The 22,052-nt window shown below is 38.8% G+C and overlaps 1 protein-coding gene across 1 annotated transcript in view; it reads left to right on the plus strand.

Moving 5' to 3' along the window:
• The window catches only part of SLC44A3 (solute carrier family 44, member 3), a 40,054-nt gene extending 18,401 nt beyond the window's left edge, over positions 1-21,653 (plus strand). The window contains exons 10-15 of the mRNA XM_009695913.1: positions 5,983-6,139; positions 7,996-8,079; positions 17,768-17,905; positions 18,393-18,629; positions 20,451-20,549; positions 21,648-21,653. Coding sequence (XP_009694215.1) covers positions 5,983-6,139; positions 7,996-8,079; positions 17,768-17,905; positions 18,393-18,629; positions 20,451-20,549; positions 21,648-21,653 — 721 coding nt within the window. The remainder of the gene's footprint in view (positions 1-5,982; positions 6,140-7,995; positions 8,080-17,767; positions 17,906-18,392; positions 18,630-20,450; positions 20,550-21,647) is intronic.
• Positions 21,654-22,052: the final 399 nt, after the last annotated feature.

Here is a 22,052-nt window from a genome sequence, read left to right on the forward strand (position 1 = left end):
CTTTTACAGGAAACAGCCTTAGCTCCAGATGTAGATGCAATATATAACTCCTCGGTAATTTCATGTATTCATAGGCAGTTTGACCTCTTCCTAAGTGTTCATCGCTGCTCTGGGTTTCGATTTCTCCTGACTGCATAAGTGCCTAGTCTGCTACTCTTTTTTTCATTCTGTGCAGATATTTTCAGTTAACTGGAAATGCTTTAACACCACTGTTAAGAATTTAGAGATGGGTAAACAAATTTCCTTGAACTTTATATTGCCCTGTAATGTAAATGTGGAGGAAATGAGGAAAAATCCTCTACTTTTCATGATTTATACTGGGTTTTTATACTTGCAGTATTATAAAATGATATTAAATCGGTTTCGTGCACCAGAGTGGTGCTTTCCTGTCATTGTGGGGGAAGATTTAAATTTAAATCTCACAATATGTTGTAGAGCTTTTTGACAATGAAGAGACTAATATCCTACAAACATTTTTCCTCTTAAGTATTTTATGAGCTCTCTCACCCTCGTTGCTCTGTTCCTCTATGCCCAGTGATGAGATTTTTCTGATCTGTGAAAAACTCTGGCATTTTAAGGCATTTATTCATTTTGTATTAGAGGAATAAGGTGATCATCTCAATTTGTTGGAAAATGAGCCCTTGAGGAAGGTGATGTGAGAGTGAGTCAGGGACCCTGGCGGGGGAAGGCCTGGGGACCCTGGAGCACTGGCTACAGCCACCTGGGACCATTGGGCTCGGGCGGCTGGGAAGGGAGGCTTCGGGCTTCTCCGAAACCTAGGTAGCAGGTTTCTGTTTATGGTCTCTGGAATGTATCCCTGGATGTTTCGGTTGCTGATAGAAAGGCCTCCAGCTGAAAGGTTCCCAAAATGGCCTGTTCCCCTTCTGCCCAGCAGAGACAGCAGCACAGGCCCTGCTTGCAGGAGCGGCTCTGTAAGGGTTTCCTGCTGCAGCCGACAGCAGCTCTGCTCCAGCCAAGGCAGCAAAGCAAGAAGACCTGGTAACAGCCAGTGCCCACCATTGTTTTAAGTGGTGTTTTGTCATCCCATCCAAAAAGCCAAGGCAAGGCGGTGTTTGACATGTGTATAAGGTCTCCGTCTCTGCTAGGATTCTCGACACAGCCAACAGCTGTGCCACTGATCTGGTGCTAGTAAAAGAGCAGACAAAACCTAGAATGCTGCTTTTTAAATGGTTGAGATCAGTAGAGTGACAGTCTCACACTACTATTTTATATGCCATGATAGGACCTGAAAAGGGAGGAACTTGCATTTCTTACATGATCTCCTTCTTCCTATTGAAGCGCTAAAGACAAGTAACTAGCATGGCTGTGTTTCTGTGGGTAATCAACTGCTCTTTTCTTCTAAGCAAATGTATGTACCTCAAGCTTTAGCAATTGATTCAGCTTCGGCAGCTGAATGCTGGGGCACTAAGGGTTCATTTAAATTATCTTGCTTGAGAAAGCACAGGAAGAAGAGCAGTTTCACTGACTCGCTGGATTGTACACTGCAGTCCACTTTGGTGTGATACACCATGTAAATCCCCAAAGCAAAGACACTGGTCCGTATCTTCTTCTCACAGAGCAAGGAAAGAGCAGTTTCACTGACTCGCTGGATTGTACACTGCAGTCCACTTTGGTGTGATACACCATGTAAATCCCCAAAGCAGACACTGTCCGTATCTTCTTCTCACAGAGCAAGGAAGCTCCTGTAGAAACTGCTGTAATGATATTTACTGCTCTGTTAGGGTCTTCTGCTTTCCAGATGTTTTTTACTGCTGCAGGAACCGGCCACAGGGTACAGAAGGTTCCTGCACCCAATTGTATTGAAATAATTTTGTACATCTACTGTCAAGCCCCCTTCTTGCTTGCCAGGTGACATGTCCTGTGTTGAGAGAGTTGTGCTTGGAAGGGGAATGGCAATTTTTCTGCAGTGGTAATCCCTCTTCCTGGCCTTTAGGCTGTCAGCACAGATCTGCAGAGATGCAGAGCAGTGCAGGAATGGGGAGAGGATGGTTAGCTGCAAGAGCAGTCGCGCCATCAAGGGCAAGGGTTATCTCGAACTGTTCCAGCAATTCTGAGCTTGTCTGCTGTGTGTTTTTAATGTATTCCCTGGGGCAACATCATAAAGGCATGTCACAAGAGTTTGTTTATGATACCTGACAGAGAGGCTTTCTTCTTTGCTTGTAAGTGCTCCGAGGAAATGGCACAGCCTTTCCCTCTGGAAATCTCCTTCCACACAAAGCAATGTGCTGCACGGCCAACAGCCACAGTTGAGTTGCAAATGGGGAGGGCAGGGGTTCATTTTAGCTGGATTAGCTTTACAAGTGACATTTATTTGACCTGTAATAGCACCACTGAAAATGAATTTTGCCTTCTTTTATTTCAGATGAAACATCAATAAATGAAAGATTTTACTAATTTAATAAAATGAATAGAACTTTTTTGCTTAATGATTACTTTTTATGACTTGTGAAAAGGGCTTAATCTTTTTAAAAACCTTCTTTGTTACTGTTGCTGTTTTACAAGAGGGTTTATTTTCATTTTAGTGTAGTTAGGTGTTGTGCATGTATTTACCTTTTCAGTGAGAAGAGGCTTCTCCCCTCTCTGCAATTAAAGGAAGGTGATGGGGTAACTTGGCCCATGTCACAGACATCCCTGTCCTGTCCATATGACTTAATTCAGTGACTCCAATGCATGTATGTCACTGCACAGGGCTGCAATTAAGGAAGTACATAAGCATTTGCAGGATTGGGGTTTTCCACCTGACTCTAAGGCATTCAGCACCACAACTTCCAATAGATTCAGTGAGAGGTGAAATGCACACATCTCCCAGTAAGTCAAAAATCGAGGTTTATGGATTTGCACCAAAGTCATTGAAAGATGAACTAGGACCAAATTTTTAAAGGATTCCTCTTCCCTTTTCAAATACGTCTGCAATATTTATGAGCATCCTTTGCCCTGCTTACATACTTGACCTAACCCGTGTAAAAGAGCCATCAGCATCTATGTAGTTGACCGTCCCATGTGGTTTTGAAAGCAGGTAAAAGGGCAGTTGGAACTACAGTCTGTGTGTTCTCTCTTAGTCTGATAATGTCTCTTTTTTATTGCAAATCTTGTAATTTATTGTATTTGTTTAAAAACTGAGATGCATATTTACTTGAGGAATATATGATTCATTCCTTAACACTTCTAAAGCATTTTAGTACTAAATCTCTTTTTAGGCAGCCTTTGAAAAAGATGAGGCGGGATTGAAGAAAACTTCTTCAGACTTGTGCTTATAGGACAAGCTTTTGAAGAAATGCCTTTTTTTTCCCCCCCCTTTCAAATGTCTCCATCTTTTGGGTGTGTCAAGATTACATTTTTTCTTCACACAAAAAAAGTGGTTTTAAAATGAAAGCTGAGATGCATGTGTGATCATTTGATTCAAGGAACTTGATCCTTAAGAAAGATACTGAATGTCACAGAGCTCACAAGAAAATAAAGACAATTGGCAGCACTGAAGAAAGAAAAATATTAAAGTTATTAAAAGATGATGTGATACTGAGTACAGGTTCACAGGATTTTGGAATAGTAATATTCTATGTAAATCAAACAATCCCATGGTAACATAAAATAGGAATACCAAAGAGGAAAAGCAAGCTGTGGCCCTGCTCAATCTTGTAACCAGTTCTATCAGGCAGATTCCTGTTTTTCCCTGATACCTTGTATGCAGGCCGTAGAGTCTACATGCCCAGAATTCACTGCACAGTATGCAGTGCCTACAAAACTTTATGCATATGGCTGACTGTATGCTTGTGCTACAGTCATTTCAGGATTGCAGCCATATAATGCACAAAGCTGGGTGAAACTTCATCTTTAAGGGTGGTTGGGTGTAGGTGGATGATTGAGCCAATCTTGAGCATCTTTAGGGTCACAAGTATCACTGGTTGTTGTGGTTAGCTAGCTGTTTTCCTATGTTTCCTAGCCTGAGCCAAAATTAGGCGAATCTTTGTTCTTTCTCTCATCTGTTTGGAAGCAAAGCAAGAAATCTTGTCAGACCCTGTTCTTTTGAGAATTCCTTTGCTAGGAAAAGAAGGCGTGGAAAAGCATCCAAATGTGTAGAAATTTATCTAAACTAAACTTCAGATTTTGATATTCCTGCTCATTAATCAGTCCTGTTAAAAATATCAAAACCCTTCTTCATTTTTCTCTTCAGTAGCAAGTAAATTATTAACATAAGAGTAAACTTTGTCCTTTCTGTATTTCTCACCCTTGGTTAACATTTAGCTTGCAGAAATTTAATCTTTTATATTCTGAGATCTGAGACTGTCATATGTAAGGTAGCATACGAGGGAAAAGGAAACAATATTACTACATGGATAGAATAACTCATCTATGTTGCAATGTATGTGTTTCTAACACAGAAACCTGATGTCTTAAAAAAAAACCAAACCAAAACAAACAAACAAAAAAAACCAAAACAAAAAAAACCCCAAACCCGACAAAACCTGCCTTATTCAGTATAAAATTCCACTATCCCCCAAGCTGTTCCCCTGGTTGTAAGACCAAAAATAATAAATGCAGCAGCTACTTTGGTGGAATTTCCTATTTAAAATAATGTGGTATATTCACATATTAAATGCAACTTCTTGGCTGCAAAGTAGTTAGTGTTTTGAATGAGCTGCAGTGGTACTTTCAGGATTCTTGCAGAGCTGTGATACCTACCTTGATATAGTGTGTATGATTTAAATCCTTGCTGAAGTGAGAATTTTAATAAAAATACATTTGTAGAGCTTTTTAGTCCCAACCAGTCAGTCACTGTCTTATCATTGCCTTTTTATTTTTTAGTTTCTTGTGCAAACTATTGATTTTTCAAGATAACAGATGTTTTGAAGGAATCACTTATGAAAATAGGACATCTTATTTGTGATATAAGGTCTGATCTTTACTTAACTAGTTAGTTGAACTGCTGCTAGTTCTGTTGCCTAAGTAAATTTTTCAGGATTGGGCAAATTGCTTAAGATATGCTTTATAGAAGGGCTATTTATGACTATTGATCAGTGGGGTTTTTTAATCCTCTGAAACATTTTTTAAAGGCATTTGTAGTGTTAATCTAATTGATTTATTTTTTTTACAGCATTTGAAGAGGAGTCGGGGACTGGCTTTAAGTTAATTTCCTGGTTTTTGTATAAATTCTTGAAAGCTGTGTCATACTACTCTCTGTAAATGATTGACATTGAACTGACCTTTATAAAAGAACCAAGAAAATAAAACTTGTATTTAGGCCAATTTTTTGTCTTTGCTTTTCAATTTTGGGAAACACATTATTTCTCCAAAACGGTATAGATTAGTGTGCAGTAGAATTACAAGGTTTTTAGGCCAAATTATAATTCTAAACATATAGTATGATATTCCTTTTTTGTGTATTCCATTTTAAAACAAATCCTGTTCAGTGGAAAAAAAAAAAAGTTTTAATTATCTGAACAAAATTTAAAGCAAAATTGCAACGATAAAAGTAGGTAGTAGACATCAATTTTACATGTGAGAGCTTGTGATATTTTTTATAGTTTTAATTTTACCACTGAAGCAGAAACAGCGGATTCATTCCTTCAGACTAAAATCTTGCAGAAACAACAAATAAAAGATTGCGGAGAATAAGAGAAGTGACAGAAACTGGAGAGAGGTGTTCAAGGAAATAATCTCAAATATTGTTCACTTCTGGTATTTTCCATTGTAGGTTTTTTCTAGATATTTTTCCATTACTGAATACATCAAAACAGTCATTGCTTAAGAATTAAACTAATCCAATAAAAGTTATGAACTTGGCTGCTTTCCTTTGGACTAAGGTGAACATTCAGATGAAGTCAGTGGGAAGACTGGAGTTGTTCAAGTGGGAAAGGAGATACCAGCTTAATCCTTTAAATTTCCAAATACTGAAAAGATACAATATATATCTTCTTAAGTAAGTTTCTAAAACATTTTTAAATTGTTTGTTTTTCTTTCTAGAAATAAAAACAGCCCACCACCTGGCCCAGTCCTGTCTTCCATATCAATTCTTTTTTGCTATCATCTAGGAACTGCTGTAAAAGGCTCATTTCTAATCACAATACTGAGAATACCCAGGATTGTTCTGTTGTACCTTTATAATATCCTAAAACAAAAGGTAGGTATATACTTCTGTAACACTATAAAAATAGTAGTTAGAAGATGAGAGTCATGAAAAAAAATGTGAAGAATATACTTCTTGTTTAAAAGTGGATGATATGTTGTGGATTTTATATTTTATCCCATTTTTGTCATTAAGAAAGCTTTTTTTCCCTCTCAACTCTGATATCAGTGCTTCCTTTTTTCTCTCAACTCAGATATTTTTAAAAGCAGAAAACACCAGCCTTAGAAACTGTCTTTATTTAGTTTATATATATATATATAACGGTTTTTATGAAGAATAAAGGAAAAATTTGGCAGAATGCTCTATTTAAAATTTTTACATCGTAGATTTTAAAAAAGCAAAGTTAAGTAAGAACATTATTGTTGCATATAAAATATCTTCTAGAAAAGATTTCATCTGCCTTGTAATATGAGTTTATAGAAAGAATGTATGAAATAAGAACTATTCCAGAGATTTGTGTGGGATCCAAACCACATCTTTTAAGATACATAAAAAATATAGCTGGGCTGTTTTGATTGTTGCTTGCCTTCTTTCTATCTTTCCTGCATTTCCACGTCTCTTACCTTCTACTGGAAACATACCATTGCAGTTAGTTCTGGCACTTTGGCAAGGAGAGAGGGCTGTCATGACTGCACAGCTCTGATTTTAGAGGAAGATTTAGGCTCAGTTTTTAAATGTAGGTCTTTTCCTCTAGAGTTTACCTTGGCCTTGAAGCATGTAATGTATAGTTATGACGGGGTATTTACATTGACCATCCCTGGTACCTATGAGGCATGTGTGTGGGGTATAGTTTGTAAATGCTTAAATAAAAGCCCCTTGTAATAAGATTCTTGAAAGATCTGTAAGTGTCTGGGTTTATGTCACTTTCATATTAGCCTTTGTTATAAAACTTGGTGAGCTGGGTCAACTGAGAACTTTGTTTAAAGCCGATAAAGTATTTTCTGTCTCTAGAGGAAGCAGAATAAGTGGACTTGTTGGGTACGCGGTTTTATAATCTGAATAGCAGTTGTGGGGACCTGAGGTTTTCATATTGTGGCTAGAAGATCTCTGCTGTCCAAGAGAAAACAAAAACACTCTCACCTCTGGAAAAAAGAAGGTTAAAAAGACTCAAGTTATCACTGAACTGAATTTCCTTTTGCTGAGGAAAACAGCCTGTTAAATTTGGAAGGCTACCATGGCTACCAAGATGTCTTTTTCTTGTCTTGCTTGGTAAAATCTTTGTGTGATGAACAGTTCTGAGCTCGTGAAGTGATGGGGAGGGGGGGTGTGTGGAACAAACACTGAGCTTTTCTGCTCTGTTTTTGGTATGAAATTAATATAGATCAATGGCCTATGAATGATCTGTTCTAATATATGCTTTTTCCTCTTGTCCTGAAAACGAATGTGTGCTCTGATTCAATACACACACATGTGCATGTAAGTCCTTCTGCCCATTCATTTATTTTTGTTCATTAGGGTACCAGTCATTTCAGAACTGTGAAGGTTTTTTGATAAACACGTTTAAAATCTGTCAATGTACTGCTTGACCACTGCAAAGTACTGTAAGGGTTACCTGTTTTGTTCTCCAAGCAGCTGTTAGCTCACAAAGCTGCTTGCAGCACTTATTTTCTTTTCCCAGAGAAGAATCTTCCATCCATCGGAAGAAAAAAAAAATGCGCTTAGCTCATCAGTCATTAATACTGAAGGGTCTGAATTAAAAACAGTTCCTGTAATCCTAAAGGGGATATCTGCTGCCTAAGTGAATGCTTTATTAGAAAAGTCAGTCACCTGTAAAGCAAGTTTTTCTAAAATGGCAGTTTTGTTTGAGTCTAATTCTGTGTCCAGTAACCCAACATTTCATTTTATTGCAGGAGAGTACATGTGCAAAGTGCCTGTTCAAGTGCTGTATCTGCTGGTTTTGGTGCCAGGAAAATTGTTTAAGATACTTTAACCAGGTACACTCTATCATGTCTCTGTCACTCAACCATCTGCATACCTAGTTTAGAAACTGTGTGTGTACGCTAGCTCCATTTAGCATGACTAAAGCAACATCCAGTGCCTGCAAGCCAAAGTTTCATGCTTGCCACCTAAAATAAACAAGCAGAAAAGTCTTCAAGTGTAGATGGAACTTGTTGCAAAGAAACGGGATTGACAATGTGCAAGGTGCAAGATTTTAGAAAACTCATTAGTACAGCTCGAGATAGCCCTTTCAGAGGGCCACATGGTGTTTCTGTAGGTAAGAAGGCTTAACATTTTGTTGAGTTGTACCAGACAGGCTACTGAAATACAGAGGGTCCAGGTGAAAGGAAGCAATGAAGAAGTAAGAAACCCACCTGGAGATGTGTCATTAACTAGATACAGTCTTTTCCACCTGAAAGTCCTGAATAAAGAAACTTGAACTCCTGGCTGATTTCCACTATCAATGTGTCTGGGAATATGATCCATGATGAAAAAGCCAGATGATATAATATTCTCTTTCTTTGAAATACATCTTTGTTTTGTTAGCAGGTTTTTTTTTTTTTCAAAAGTGTTTTTATTGGAAATGGATGATTTCTGGCATACAGTGTTTTTTCAGATACTTGACTCCTACTTTTTCCTTCCTGATCCTTTTCTCCAAATGTTTTCCAGCTCTACATACATCATTGTAAATAGTTAATTTTTCTCTTTGTCAGTCTGCTATTGTTATCTCTGGTGACTGTAGTATTCTTAATGTGAAAGGGAATCAGATGTTCTTGCTGATTCCTTATGCTCTGACTGTTGTGTTCTTTGTTCTCATTGCTGAGGGTAGTAGTGAAGTAAACAAGACAATCCTGATAAAGGGTCTGACTTCTCCTCTAAAGTAGGTGCATAAATTAAGCTTAATCCTGGAACACTACTAAGAGAAAGTTTTTCACTTAGTTCAGCCTAAATTAAATACTTGTGCAGTGAAATCTCTGGTTCTAAACGATGACTTTTCCAGACTTAGATTTTGTAGGTAGATCTTATGGTGACTGACTTGGTGAGGAATCTCAGAGTTCGTTTTGACTCCAGGCTTTCCATTTGTAGTCACCCTTTCCCCTTGGCTTCCTGCCTTTCAAAGAGATATCCAGCATCCTAGTGTTTACTGTCTCCAGCTGTTTTATGCTGTGTGTTTCTTAAAAGAAGAATTAATTACTGTAATGTTATTCCTTTGTTTCAGAAGGCTGTATTGTAGCTCTTGTTCCCTTAAAAGATTTCCTGTTTCCTAATCTATTGTGGGCAAATTTCTGGTTTTATATGAGTTGTGGGTTTTAACCTAATGATCATAATACTGTGTTTGCTGTTAGATAATTGTTTATTTGAACATCTTTTTGGCAAAGATGATGGTGTTCCACATGCTCCAAATCCAAGGCAATTTGGGTGAGGGTTAGAGGAGAAGAAAGCGAGAACAGGCTGTAAGATTTTAATAGACATTTTATCTGTATGAAGGGGTAACATTCATCTCAGATTATTGCATTTCATAGATTAATTAATGTATCTAATTAGTTTTTTCTTTTTTTGCTATAAAGAATGTATTCAAGCCTATTTATTAAAACAAAATATTTTGACTAAGATTGAAAATCTTCATCTTCAATTTTGTAAAATCTGCGGCGAAATATAAAAAAGAAAAAAAAAAGACAAATCTGCAATTTTAAGTAGCTTGACGTATGGCTTGATTAACAGAAGTACTGAACTCTTAAGAGCTCTTACTGGGATCAGTGAAAGCTGCTGGGTACAGCCTTGAAATTTCACATAGGTGTTGAACACGGACTTGAGAGTAGGACTTGGGAGGGGTTAAAAAATTGCTTGTACCTATGTTTCTAACATTTTGAAAATATTTTTTAGTTCAGATTTTTATTTCTGTGTGAGTTGAAATTACTGAAATGTGGAGCAGCTCTTAAAAATTTGGTCCAACGCTCATTGTGTGTTAACATTCCTTAATATATTTTTGCCTTTTATTCTAGTATTACTTTCACTATACTAATAAGCATATAATTACCTGAAGCTCCAAAACAAAAAAAGCTTTCCCCATCACTTCTGCACTATTTTCTTCAATGTGTTTGTTGAGGAATGTGTTTCAACTTATTGCTTAGATGATTTAAATTCTTTGTGCTCCTTCATTCACAAGTTTAATTAGGATTAAACAGAGCCCCTTGTTTTCCTTTTGGGAAACTTGCAAATGAGAAACAGGTGCTGGAGGAAGTAACACTGGTGATAGAATGTGAGCTTCTTTCTTCCCATGCAGTATCAACCAAGTGCTCTGTTATGTTCTCAAAGAGTATTTTTTGGGCTGAGGTGCCATCTTTCAGGTGCAATTTAACACTGACTTTGATAGTTGCACGCATCCCTGAAGTGACTCGTTCTCTGCAGGCTCAACTAAGTGTTGTTCAGCTCTCCTGGAAGCTAACTGAAACGTGGCCAAAAAGGTCTGCTGTCATCTTCCCATCATGACAGAGTGCTGTGCTAAACGCTGACAGTTGCCATATTTCCAGTGGCGGTTGTTGGAGGAGCGGTAATGTAAACCCAGTGTCCTGTGCAGATTGCAGTGTGGATAATTACATTCTGCCTTCCTAAATTTCTCCTGGTTTTGCAACTGGATCCTGTGCTAAACTGTGGTGTAGTGTTGCTATGTGCTGTTAAACAGTTCACTCCTTAAGCTGTTCCATTTCAGTCATGGGCAAAGTGATTCATGTGTGTGTATAATCCATTAGTAACAATTGTAAAGCACTCTGGGTTCTATCTGGATGAAAAGTGCTTTGTGAATATAAAGTCATTATCCTTACTTGACAGTTCTGTTTGCCAACACTTGTCAGAATTACCACAGATTTTTCATCTTCTGGCTCTGATAGTTTCAGTATGTTCCAGATAAACATATCCAATCATCTCAAGTAAAATCTAGGAGGTTGAAATTTCTCTTCTGTAAAAAGAATATACTCAGTTTTTAATGTGGTTTGGGAGCTAGAAGGTCTGTCTGTCTCCTGCTTTCTTAAATTGTAGTGGCAGTCTTAACTTTTGATACATCAAAGTGCTCACTTTTTTTTTTTTTTTTTTTTCTCCTTTACAGCCTTGTTGCAGTGACTTTTTTCTTTAAACAATACATCTATTTCGGGATAGTTTTGCTTTTCTGTGTCTGCTTTGGGTTCATCTGCAGCCAGTTGGCAAGCAACTGCTCCAAAGTGCAGCACGTGGATTTCTGAAGGAGTTGCTGAGCAGTATGTGGTTTCTCTGTTTTCATCAGCGCAGTTCCTTGCAGAGTAGCCTTCTGGGCCCTGTGGTAGCCAGTACTGAAGTTGGTGGCATGTTAGTCTGCATTTGCTGGTACTGAGCCCTTCACTGATACTGAAAGCCAGCCACTGTCTAGTGTAAAAAACGAGAATCAAGTGTGTCTAATGGTCGTATAGCAGTTGGTTGTCTCTTAAACTTTGGATGGAAGCCTATCAGGAGGTTGCGGTTAAATGCCTTGTGGAGAAGTGACCTAGATAAACCCCAAATTCATGCATGCTAATGTAAGTACAGTTCTCCTCTGCACTGCCAAACACGTTGCACCTCACCATCAAGCACTTCTTTTTCTTCCCAAAAACAATACTTCATTTTAATGTTACTGGCAAAATTGCTTCTAGATATTAAGCTAAATTTTCAATCATCTTGAAAATACAGTTGGCGAAAATGTGCATCTTCAGTGAAATAGTATCTTAAATGTATTTGTTTTCCCTCTAGAGGCTTTATGTATGCAACAGGAAATAAAATTCCTTAGGTCTTTACTTGCTCTGTAGGGTGAACCATGCAGGGGATAGAGATTAACAAGGCTGACTAATTCTTGCTTTCATACCTTTCTCCTCTCCCCTATCCCATTAAAAAGAAAAAAAAAAAGGAGAGAAAGAAAATAAAAGGCAATGAAGCAAGTGACCAATAATTCAGTGCTTTTAAGCAGAGCAATTTATGAACAACTCTCTGGAAGTGTTCAGATTGATTTTTATTTTTTTTCAGAAATCCCAAATGAGAACATTGTTGCACTAACTGCAGAAGCCACTGTAAGCAACTCCAGTAATGATGTAATCATGATGCAATGGGCACTTAAAGCAAGATCTTTGTGGTCCAGCCCCTGTGGTTGAAATGGAACTCAGGTGTAGCAGTGCGATGCTGCAGGAAAGGACACCCAACTACCCTCTGAGGAGAAAAGCGTGTTAGTCCTACCCACTGAATGACAGCTGTGGAGGAAGTAGATGACACACAGAGTAGGAAGCAAGGAAAGTTGAAGGACAAGACTTTCTTCAGTAAGTCCAGACTGCAAATATAAGGTGGAATAGAAATAAAGGGAAGCTGTGCCTCTTGGACTGCTTGGGAAAATTTGGGAGGCTATTGAAAGGTTTCTTACAGATGGTAATTAGCCTAAGAATCAAAAATAACTGTGTTAGCTGTGTGCTTATTGCTTGGAAGTGGAGGAGGAGAATATTCTCTGTGTGTTTGTCAACAGCAGGACAATAGCCTTTAGTTAACAAGACTGCAGAAAGGGCAGATTCAGCCCTGGAAGGTATGAGATGAAATACTTGCACCAGAAAGAGGAGGATAAATGCCATTGTACAAGTTGCTGGTTAGGTGATCAGGCTTACCTCAGGGTGGGGACTGGAATACCCTGGTGTGTCTACTTTGACAAATTAAGAGCAAGCCGGTTAGCCATCTGTGAGTATATCAAGAAGAGAAACAGCAGGGAGGGAGAAAAGCCAAGACAAGATCAGCAGAAGAATGAGTAGATGTAAACTGTTAATGAGTAAGTGTTGTCTGGAAGCTGGAAGAAGGTTCCCAAGGACCAGAGAGACAACTGTCTGGAATAGCTCCAAATGTTAGGGCTGGGAGAGAGACAAGCCCTAAGTAGTTTAAAGAGGGAACTTTCCACTTAAGAGAAGAAATTGTATAATGTGCTAATCTGAAATAGCCAGGGCCTGGAGTGGCTGAAAGTCCCTTCTAGTCTTGCATGTCCTCATCTCTTCAGTGGAGCCTCACAGGCCCACGTTGCTCTAATTTCCCACCGCTATCTGAGAGACATGATACAGCTTTCTCGCAGGGTCACTAACTGCTGTACAGCAGCCACAGAAATGTCATTGCCTCTTGCTACCACGGGATTTTGTTTTCTGATGGGATTCCAATGGCAGCAGTGACACTTGCAAGCTAAGACGCTTGAAAGTCAGCATTGCGTGGGTGTGGGTGACCAGGGCAGCTCCCAGGAGAATTGCCAGCAACAAGATCAGATCAGCCTGAAAATACCAGCAAAGCAGAAAAAGCTGAAGTGGGATGTGAGACCAACATGTCTCCTGCTTCTTTTTTAAGGAAGTTCTGTTGCTATGGCAATCCTCTCTTCCCCAAGCTCATTTTATTAAAGCAAGTCCTAGAATGGAGGACTGAATTCAGCCATTGCACAAAGTAGCAATTATTCTCAACAATTGGGGAACTTACGGCCTGGATCTGAGCCACAGCGCCTTTCTCATGAAACTAGCAGGTCAATTTTTCCAAGACCCTTGACATTCTGTGTTGTGAGGCACAGTAGGATGTATTCTTTAAATAGGTTTTTTTGCATACTGTGGTATTTGGAAATATGTAAACATTCACATTTCTTATTTATTCATCCTGACACTGAGACACTAGTGTCTAGTTCCCAGGCTCCAATCCAGAGGAGGCTTGTGTTCTTCACAAAGGTGGTGATACAGTACCATCTTACTGGTGCAAGGATGAAGACTGTTCCTGACCCTCTATCTCCCATGCTTTCTGATCAATGGTGTGCTATCAATGCCATTATTACTTGCTGGTCGCCATAGCAGAGACTACCATTGTAAAATATCAATTAATTAAGCAAAGATAAAAACCATAATAGCTGTATTGGGCCAGACTGAGTCTCCATCTAGCTCAATATCCCATCTCCAATGGTGGCTGTGAGTGAAGGCTAAGGTAGAACAAGTGTATCTTTTCCTGTCTCCATGCTGTTTCTGTATATGTTTTCAGCCTAGGGACTTCTTGAGCTGAGTATGTTTTCTGTGTATTTTCCTGTGGATCCTGTGGATTCCTTTTCCCTGAACTTTCCCAGTCTCCCTTGAACTCATGCGAACTTTTAGCAGCTAAAGCATCCTTTGTCCAGCAGTTCACAGCTTACAGACTTACAGTGAGAAGAAATACCATCTGTTTTCTGCTCCTACTACTTTGTATGGTCCTTCCCCTGCCTAATCTTTGCTCTGGAAGAAACAGTGAGCCATCTAACCCTACCTACCCTCTCCACACTTCTCATGATTTTGTAGCCCTCTTACCGCATCCTCCTTCAGTCATCTCTTTTCCAGACAGAATAGCCTGGTGTACTCAGTTGTTCCCCAGACAGAAGACATTCCATACCTTTTGGATCATTCTTGCTGCCCTTTTCTCAAACATTTTCAAGTCCACTAAAGCTTTTGTGTGTGGGAGAAGAGAATACATTCTGTAGAAAAACATGTTTAAATAACCAGTTTTTAAATGATAGCAGGTGTCTTTTCTTTGAAAGGGATTGGGTTGTTGCACATACCCTGTATCTGCAAAATTAAGGGGATATCTAAGCTTCTTAGCCCAAAGTTCAAAATGATTTGCAAATATTGGTAATAGCTTGCATATGTTAGGTGGTCTTTGGTGGGTAAGGATGAGAGATCATTTGAGCTCATTTCTCTGCAACTCTGAGTTTCATGGAAACATACATTTGCTTAAATGTTAAAGATGTATTTTGTTAGTGAGAATGTGTAGATTTCTATGTGGCTGGATGGGATCAGGTTATGGGGTCTGTATGGGGAAACTTGAGAATTGTGAGGAAAGCATATGGAGCCACAGTCTCAGCTGAACAAGAAACCCTCCAATTTTATTTTTTTTTTTCCCCTCAGAAATGTATTTTTTGCTGAAAGGTAGAGATCACTTGGCTAAGTCTTCAGCTTGTACTAATAACATTCTTGCTTCACCTATGTCAATGACTAGTTTTGTAGCCTTCAGTGGTTCATTCATCTCTGTATCTCTCTTATTGCTTCTATAATGTTGGATTATTACCTGGCTGCCTTTCTTGCTTGGATGTTATGACTAGTTGATACTTACATGATTTGTTGAAGTTGTAATTGTTGTAAATGCCATTTTTTGTCAACTGGTTTGTCACATGACAAATCCCAATGCAGGTAGTACTCAATCTCCAGCATTATTTTCAGTCTTTCCAAGATAACTGTTCGAGTTAATAAATATCAGAAATTCTTTTTGTTGCACATTCCTCAGATACCAAAGAGACTAATTCAAGAGTGCAAACAAATGGTTATTTATTTTAAGTTTGGAAACAATGTTTGTACAAGTGCACATGCATTTTCAACATTCTTTTAAATTTTTAAAACAGGACATTTTTTGCTATTTATAATAAATACAGAATCTCTGTTTAATTTATTGGCAAAATTTATACTGACCTCACCGGATCAGGATCTGCTCTGTGAATTTAGTTCTTAAGGGACAGAAACAAGCTTAGGAAACCCTTTTCCACTTTGTGTCTCAATTTCCTGTCTGTTAATGGGAATGATGAAACAAGCTTAACTCACAGCATGTTATAAAGAAATATGAAATGTGCCGTGAGAGCTACAGGCGGAAGACAGAGAGGGAGCTTGACTTGAGGCCATCTACCCTATGCCTGTGTCCTGGGAAGATGGTAGCCCAGCAAGGCTGGCGCTGGTCTTACCGATCGGCCGGCTCTCCTGCTGCTGCGTCCTGGGCTGATGCTCCCACGGGCGAGCTGGCAGCCATCGGGTTTCCTCGCACGGGATGGCAGGAGGCTGCTTACGAACCTGTCGGGTTGAGTGAGGTGGGTGGGACAAGGATGCTTCTCTTTCGGAAGTGAAGGCAACCGAGAAAGCAAAGGTAGGGTAGTGACTGCCTGACCGAGCCGAAGGGTGCACCTCGCTGCCGATCCTGTTACAGTGCTCCCCGGGGAAAGGAACGGCGTCAGTATAAATGAAAGTTAGCACAGAAAGCATTTTTTCCTATTTAGGAATGATGTGAACTTGCTTGTTTAAACAGTTTTATGCAGATACTCTATAGGTTTCTGTAGAGTTCAGTGGAGTCTTTGATTTTTCTTAGAGTAGGCAATAAATCCATGGTCTTTATTTATACCTTTTCCCTCTACAGATGTATTTGCTATTATGTAAGTGCAATATTTATGGGATGTCACTGTTTACTTCTACTATTTTTTTGCTTACTGTCAGAGAAAAAAAATTCCTTTGTCATATATAAAATAAATAATATCCACAATAAAGAGGAACAGGATCTTTGACTGCATTTGATTTCTTTCTTTCTCTGTAATATTTTAAGATAATGTCACTATAGCTTTGCTACACTACAGTATGTTACAGAAATTGCTATGAGGTAAAGCTGGACTCTGCAGAAATTAATTTCCTTTGCCTTCAGATATCTGAAGTTATTTTATGTTTTGATTTGTAGGTAAGAAAAAACAGATTTTTGAACACAAAGTGTTTTGCAGTATAATTCACTTTCAGCAAAGCAGTTATGTTTTTTTTTTTCACTTTCAGGTGAAGCATAAAATAATCTAAGCACCAAGTACTTATGTTGGGGTGTATAATTTCCTTCAGAACAGTAATACCTTGCACACTGTGGTTCTTACTGACCGTACCAGATGTGACTAATGTTTTGTGGCATAATCCACCTTCTAATATTTTGAGTGAAGGGACACTACTCATAAGACTTGCTGGTAAAGTTCAGCATACATTTCAGGTATCGAGTGCTGTTTTTCTAAGCTGATATTTTGGACACAGTTTTAAAACCTTGTTGAGAAGTTCCATAAATGGGACATATATGTCAAGTTATGCACATCAACTGCTAAAGTAATCCAATCCATGAAGGTAAATATTCTGTCCTCCCCACTTGTCTTGGCAAGTTTCCACAAAGAGAAATCTTGTAAAATTAATACATCAAAAAACTGTGAGTGCCCGTACTGTCTGTTGAAATTCTGGGGTTTTTTTTGTGACATAACACTCACTGGTCTAGTCTAGGATCCTTTAGCTGTTCTTTCCCAGTAATTTTCATGATTGTTTTAATCTTTCATGAAAAGGTTTATTTTAGAGCTATAGCCACTTGAATTTCAGTAGCATATGAATAGTTTGAAAGGGCCGTGTATAAAAGCTTTTTAATCATCAACTTTTAAATGACTTGATAACTACATAACTTGATTGTTCCATTTACATAGTTTGCCAGCAGTCTTGGAAATAGATTCATAGAAAATAAGCAAGTAAGTTTGGGTAGTGTGACTTTAGGTAAGTAAGTGTTTTGTGGTAATTGTGTCGTATTCATTAACAAAAAATTAGGATGGAGAACTTTGATGTTTTAAAATAAATTGGATAAAGGTGGGTTCAGAAATGTATTTAGTCACTCTTCTAGCATTTGCTAATGGTGGAAATTATGTAGAAAAACTATTTGAAGTTAGAAGCATAATTATTATAGTAACTTAAAATAAAATTGCCGTATTAAGCAAAATAACTCTTTATATTCATAAAGTCAGTATTTCCAAATTGAGTTTAAGGCTTTGCATTTTGCTGAAGTAAAATCTAGATTATAAGAGTCTTTCCTCTCTCACTGCATTATTATCTTCTCTCATTTCAGCATGCATACACAACTACAGCCATAAATGGGACAAATTTTTGTACATCAGCAAAGGATGCTGTCTCTATTTTGGCAAAGAATTCTGCTAAACTTGCATCCATTACCCGTTTTGGAGATTTTATCCTATTTCTAGGAAAGGTAAGAGTAAGAAAAGTACTGTTCTGTAAGAATTAAGTGAAAAATCAGGTTTTGATTCTCTTTTCTTATACCTAAAGTAAATAAGGTTTGTCTTTGATAAACTCAGTGTTGTTAATGCTGTAAAGTGCTTTTGAGAGAGAAGATAATGTTTGAGAATTTTAATCCTTTTCGTAGTCTTTACGGAGTTACTTAGTTGTATTACAGTAGTGTTCTTGGTGCCACTCTTACAGCTGCCATTGCAATGAGTCTTTGGTAAACACACAGTAAAAGATTGCCTCTGCCCTACAGAATTTACATGTTGAATTGAACACAAAGTGTGACAACTGCGTGATGTCAGAAACTGCATAGCGATCTCCCAGTTGAGATGTGCTGTTAAAATATTGGCTGTAATGTATTTGCCTTAGGGTTTTAGGGGGTTGGGGTTTTTTTTAAGAAGCATTTCTACATGATTAATAAGGCTGCATTTCTCTTTTGCTGCCCTTTACAGGTGTTTGTTGTATGTTTTACTGTTTTTGGAGGATTGATGGCATTTAACTACCATCGGGAGCTGCAAGCTTGGGTAGTTCCTCTGTTGCTGGTTGGATTTTTTGCCTACCTGATATCCCACAGCTTTCTGTCTGTGTTTGAAGTGACAGCAGATGCCATGTTCCTTTGCTTTGCTATTGATATGGAAACAAATGATGGATCTGCAGAGAAGCCATACTTCATGGATCAGGAACTGCTGGTAAACCCCAGTGATAACAGCAAAGATATTTGAGCCATTCTGTGTTTTGGGGGACTTTTTATTTCCCCAAGACCTAGTAATTTGAACCCACAACCCATGCTATTTCCTTTCTCACACCTTAGAACAGTATGGGCTCAGAGATACAAATCATATGTGAATTTATAAACTGAAGTAAATGGCTGACTCTGACTCCTGTGTGCTAGCTATGATCTGCTGCCTTCTTTTAGATCATAGCCTGTAAGTAATGGCTGATTTCTTAGGCCTTATTAGATATATGTTAAATATATTGTTGGTAATTAAAAAATGTAAATAAATAGATGAGCTAGCTGCAGAGACCGATCCATGGGTTGCCCTAAGATTAGATGTTTATATTTGTTGTGACTTACAGTACAGTGATAAGCAAAAGTAAACAACAAGGAGCTTCTTGTTGCCAGCAGCAGGTCAGGGATCCATCCACATCCTATGGATGCTGTAGTTCTGAACAAACTTCACGCAAACTTGACTTGCTCTGCTTCATACCTCTACAGATTCTTTTGCCAAAATACTATCTTCTGTCTCTTGATTAAATTCTTCTGCCTCTGGACTGATTGTTCTGTGTCTTTACCCTCATAATTACTGTATTGTATTACAAACATTTCCATGGAGAATCATTACGTAGCTAATAGTGATGGAGAGCTTTAGTTAATAGCTGTATCTGAAGCATTTGAATGTATATATGCCATCCCTTTCAGATTAAGAGAATATCTGAAGATGCAGATGTTTTTTCCTTTCATGCTATTTTTGCCAGTTCTGTCTTTTCCTTCATAAACCATGCAACAAAGAAAATCTTAGTGATTCATGAAAAACAAACTCAGCAGCCAGAAAAGCTCATATGATATGAATGTTCTGGATGGATTTCTTCAGGACACTGCCCGAAGAACTGTTCAGTTTTGTTTTGGTTTTTAATGCTGCTGTTAGATTCCCTGTCATGTTCATAGAATTTTGTTGAAAACAAAAAACAACAAAAAGGCAGCCTAAAGATAGGCTTAACCCTTTGTACAGAAGAAAGCAGATAGATATTCTTTGGCTTTAATTCAGAACAGTACTTAAGTACGTGTCCCAAATAGGAATATGTTACTGAATGGAAAATTCTGAAGCCTTGACCTCTGTTCTTCCCCCTCTGTTTTGCCAAGTGCTAAAATGCTTCTTAAGCCGATTCTCCTTCATTAAACAGAGGCTTTCCTTTCTCCACTTCCAAACGTTGTGGTAGTTTCTCTTTAACTCTGGTCTTAATTCCTTGTAATTAGCCATGCCCTAGGGCCTTGGGTGAAGAAATGATTTCCCACAGGGGTAAGGACTCTTCCAAGCAGGGCAGGCTGTATGGAAAAACTGGGGGCAGCACATCTGAACTCCTCCTCATTGCATGATCAAGAGTAAGTTTGCTCACATAGGCAAGAACTTGCTGTTTCCGAACACAAGAAGGCATTCGACTTGGGTCGTCTGTGTTACAGTTGGGTTACGAACATCTAGGGGTGGAAGGGAGGCTCTGTGACCCTCAGGACAATATGCAGCAGTGGGTGGAGAGCCGGGTGAGGGATTTCAGACAGCCAGAGTCCTCATTCCTGTAGTAGGAGATGTAACAGATTCTTGATGCATCCTTCTCAGTTGCATTCATCACCCTTGCTGCCTCTGCAGAGTCCCTCTTGGTATCACTCAGTGTCATCTAGCTAGGAACCAGCTACAGTTTCTTAGCCCCAGGCTAATTATCTTCCTTTACCAGGTATTTTGATTTACATAATGGTTTGCATTACCAAATGATCTCACTCTGGTTTTTGCTTGTAGACCTTTGTGAGTCAGAGTAACAAGTTAACAGAAGGACAAAACCAGAGAAGCATGAGACCTTTCCAGGGTAATGAAGATGGGATGGAGCTCCAACCTATGGTGAGACAGGAGTGTGGGATATGTATTTATCTGCCAGCTAATGTGTTTGCCTTTATGTCTCAAGAAGAATGGATGTAGGCTGTCACGTATCTCCTGATGTCTCACAGCAACCAACATGCTGTACCCAGTATCCTGGTTTTCCTTCTATTGCTTTCTCTCCTCGGGAAACCCTCTGCTGGTGCAAAATGGATGGATCAAATATTTGTTCTCATCCTTCTTCCCATTCCCCATTGTGCCCAGCAGAGGAAGATCGGACAATGGCAAGGAGGCCAGAAATAAATCGTATTTAGATAGTCCTTCGCATGTCTGCTGTAGCAAAAAGCTGCTTGATTTCATGCCGGAACTGCTGAAGTTCCAGAGATGTAAGATCAGAGCTTAGAGGCCTTCCCTCTCCACCCCCACCCTTTTTCTTTCTTTCCTTTCTTTTCTATCACTGTACATATTTATTAACTCTGTTTTATCCTGGGGTAAAAAAGCTGAGGTTCCAGAAGGGAGTGTTCCCCCACACCCAGGCTTGGGAAAGTCATCAGAGTAAACACTCACTAAATGACATCTGAAAAAGTATTGCAAATTGCCCAACCTGAGAAGCTGCCCCAGCAAGTTCAGAGTCTGGGCTGATTTTCCCCCAGCATTGGGGGGGTCAAGCCAGGGCTGCCTGAGGATTCTGCAGCAACAGCTATTCTGGCACCTACGCTTGCTGGACACTACTAGTAAGGTCTTGCGCCCTCCTAGCTACTTCATACACGAGCGTAACATGTTGGTGATTTTTCTTGATCTGCTTTCAAGAGGTACTAGGCTGCAGAGAACTCTCATGCAATCTTGTGGGTGTTCTGCTATAGGCAGAGCACTGGTTCAGTTTATTGCTACAGTGAGGGGTAGTTGTACTTGATTTTTTTCATTGTTTGGGTCTGTTATTGCATTCTTCAGTAATTTTTTGCGGAGCACAGAAACCAGAGGGGAGTTATTCCCTGCGAGAAGATTGTGGATTTGAGACACAAAAGAACCTTAATTATTTTCCCAGTTTACTCTTACGACATTTAAATGCAGTAACAGGACTAGTGCTACACATTATTTGACTCCTTTTTTCTCTCTTTGTAGACTTGAATGTGAAGTGCACCAGGAAGTATGAAGGCAGAGCAGCAATAGGAAAAACAGTCATAGAAAAAAAGTAAAGGTTACCAATACCCCAGGACAAAGTATTTGTTCTCTAAATCTCTGTTGTACCTTCTGCACTTGTAAAATGACACATAATCTGTTTGTATGAATAATGTATTTTGTGTGTCAGCACATCTGATTTATATTAATATACTTGTTATGATGGTCTGAAACTTGTTAATAAACAAACTCCTTGTAAGTTTCTGTGTTGTCAGACTAAGAATAGTAAGTCGACAAGGTCATCGAGCTGTCCTTTTTAGCATTTTGGTGTGTCAGCTAACATGGGGGTTTTTTCATGCTTCTCTGGGAACACTGGGCCAGTCATCCCTGGATCAGTAAACATAAAAA

This window comes from Cariama cristata, unplaced genomic scaffold (genome assembly GCF_000690535.1).
Source record: "Cariama cristata isolate BGI_N322 unplaced genomic scaffold, ASM69053v1 scaffold5942, whole genome shotgun sequence".
Taxonomy (NCBI): Eukaryota; Metazoa; Chordata; class Aves; order Cariamiformes; family Cariamidae; genus Cariama; species Cariama cristata.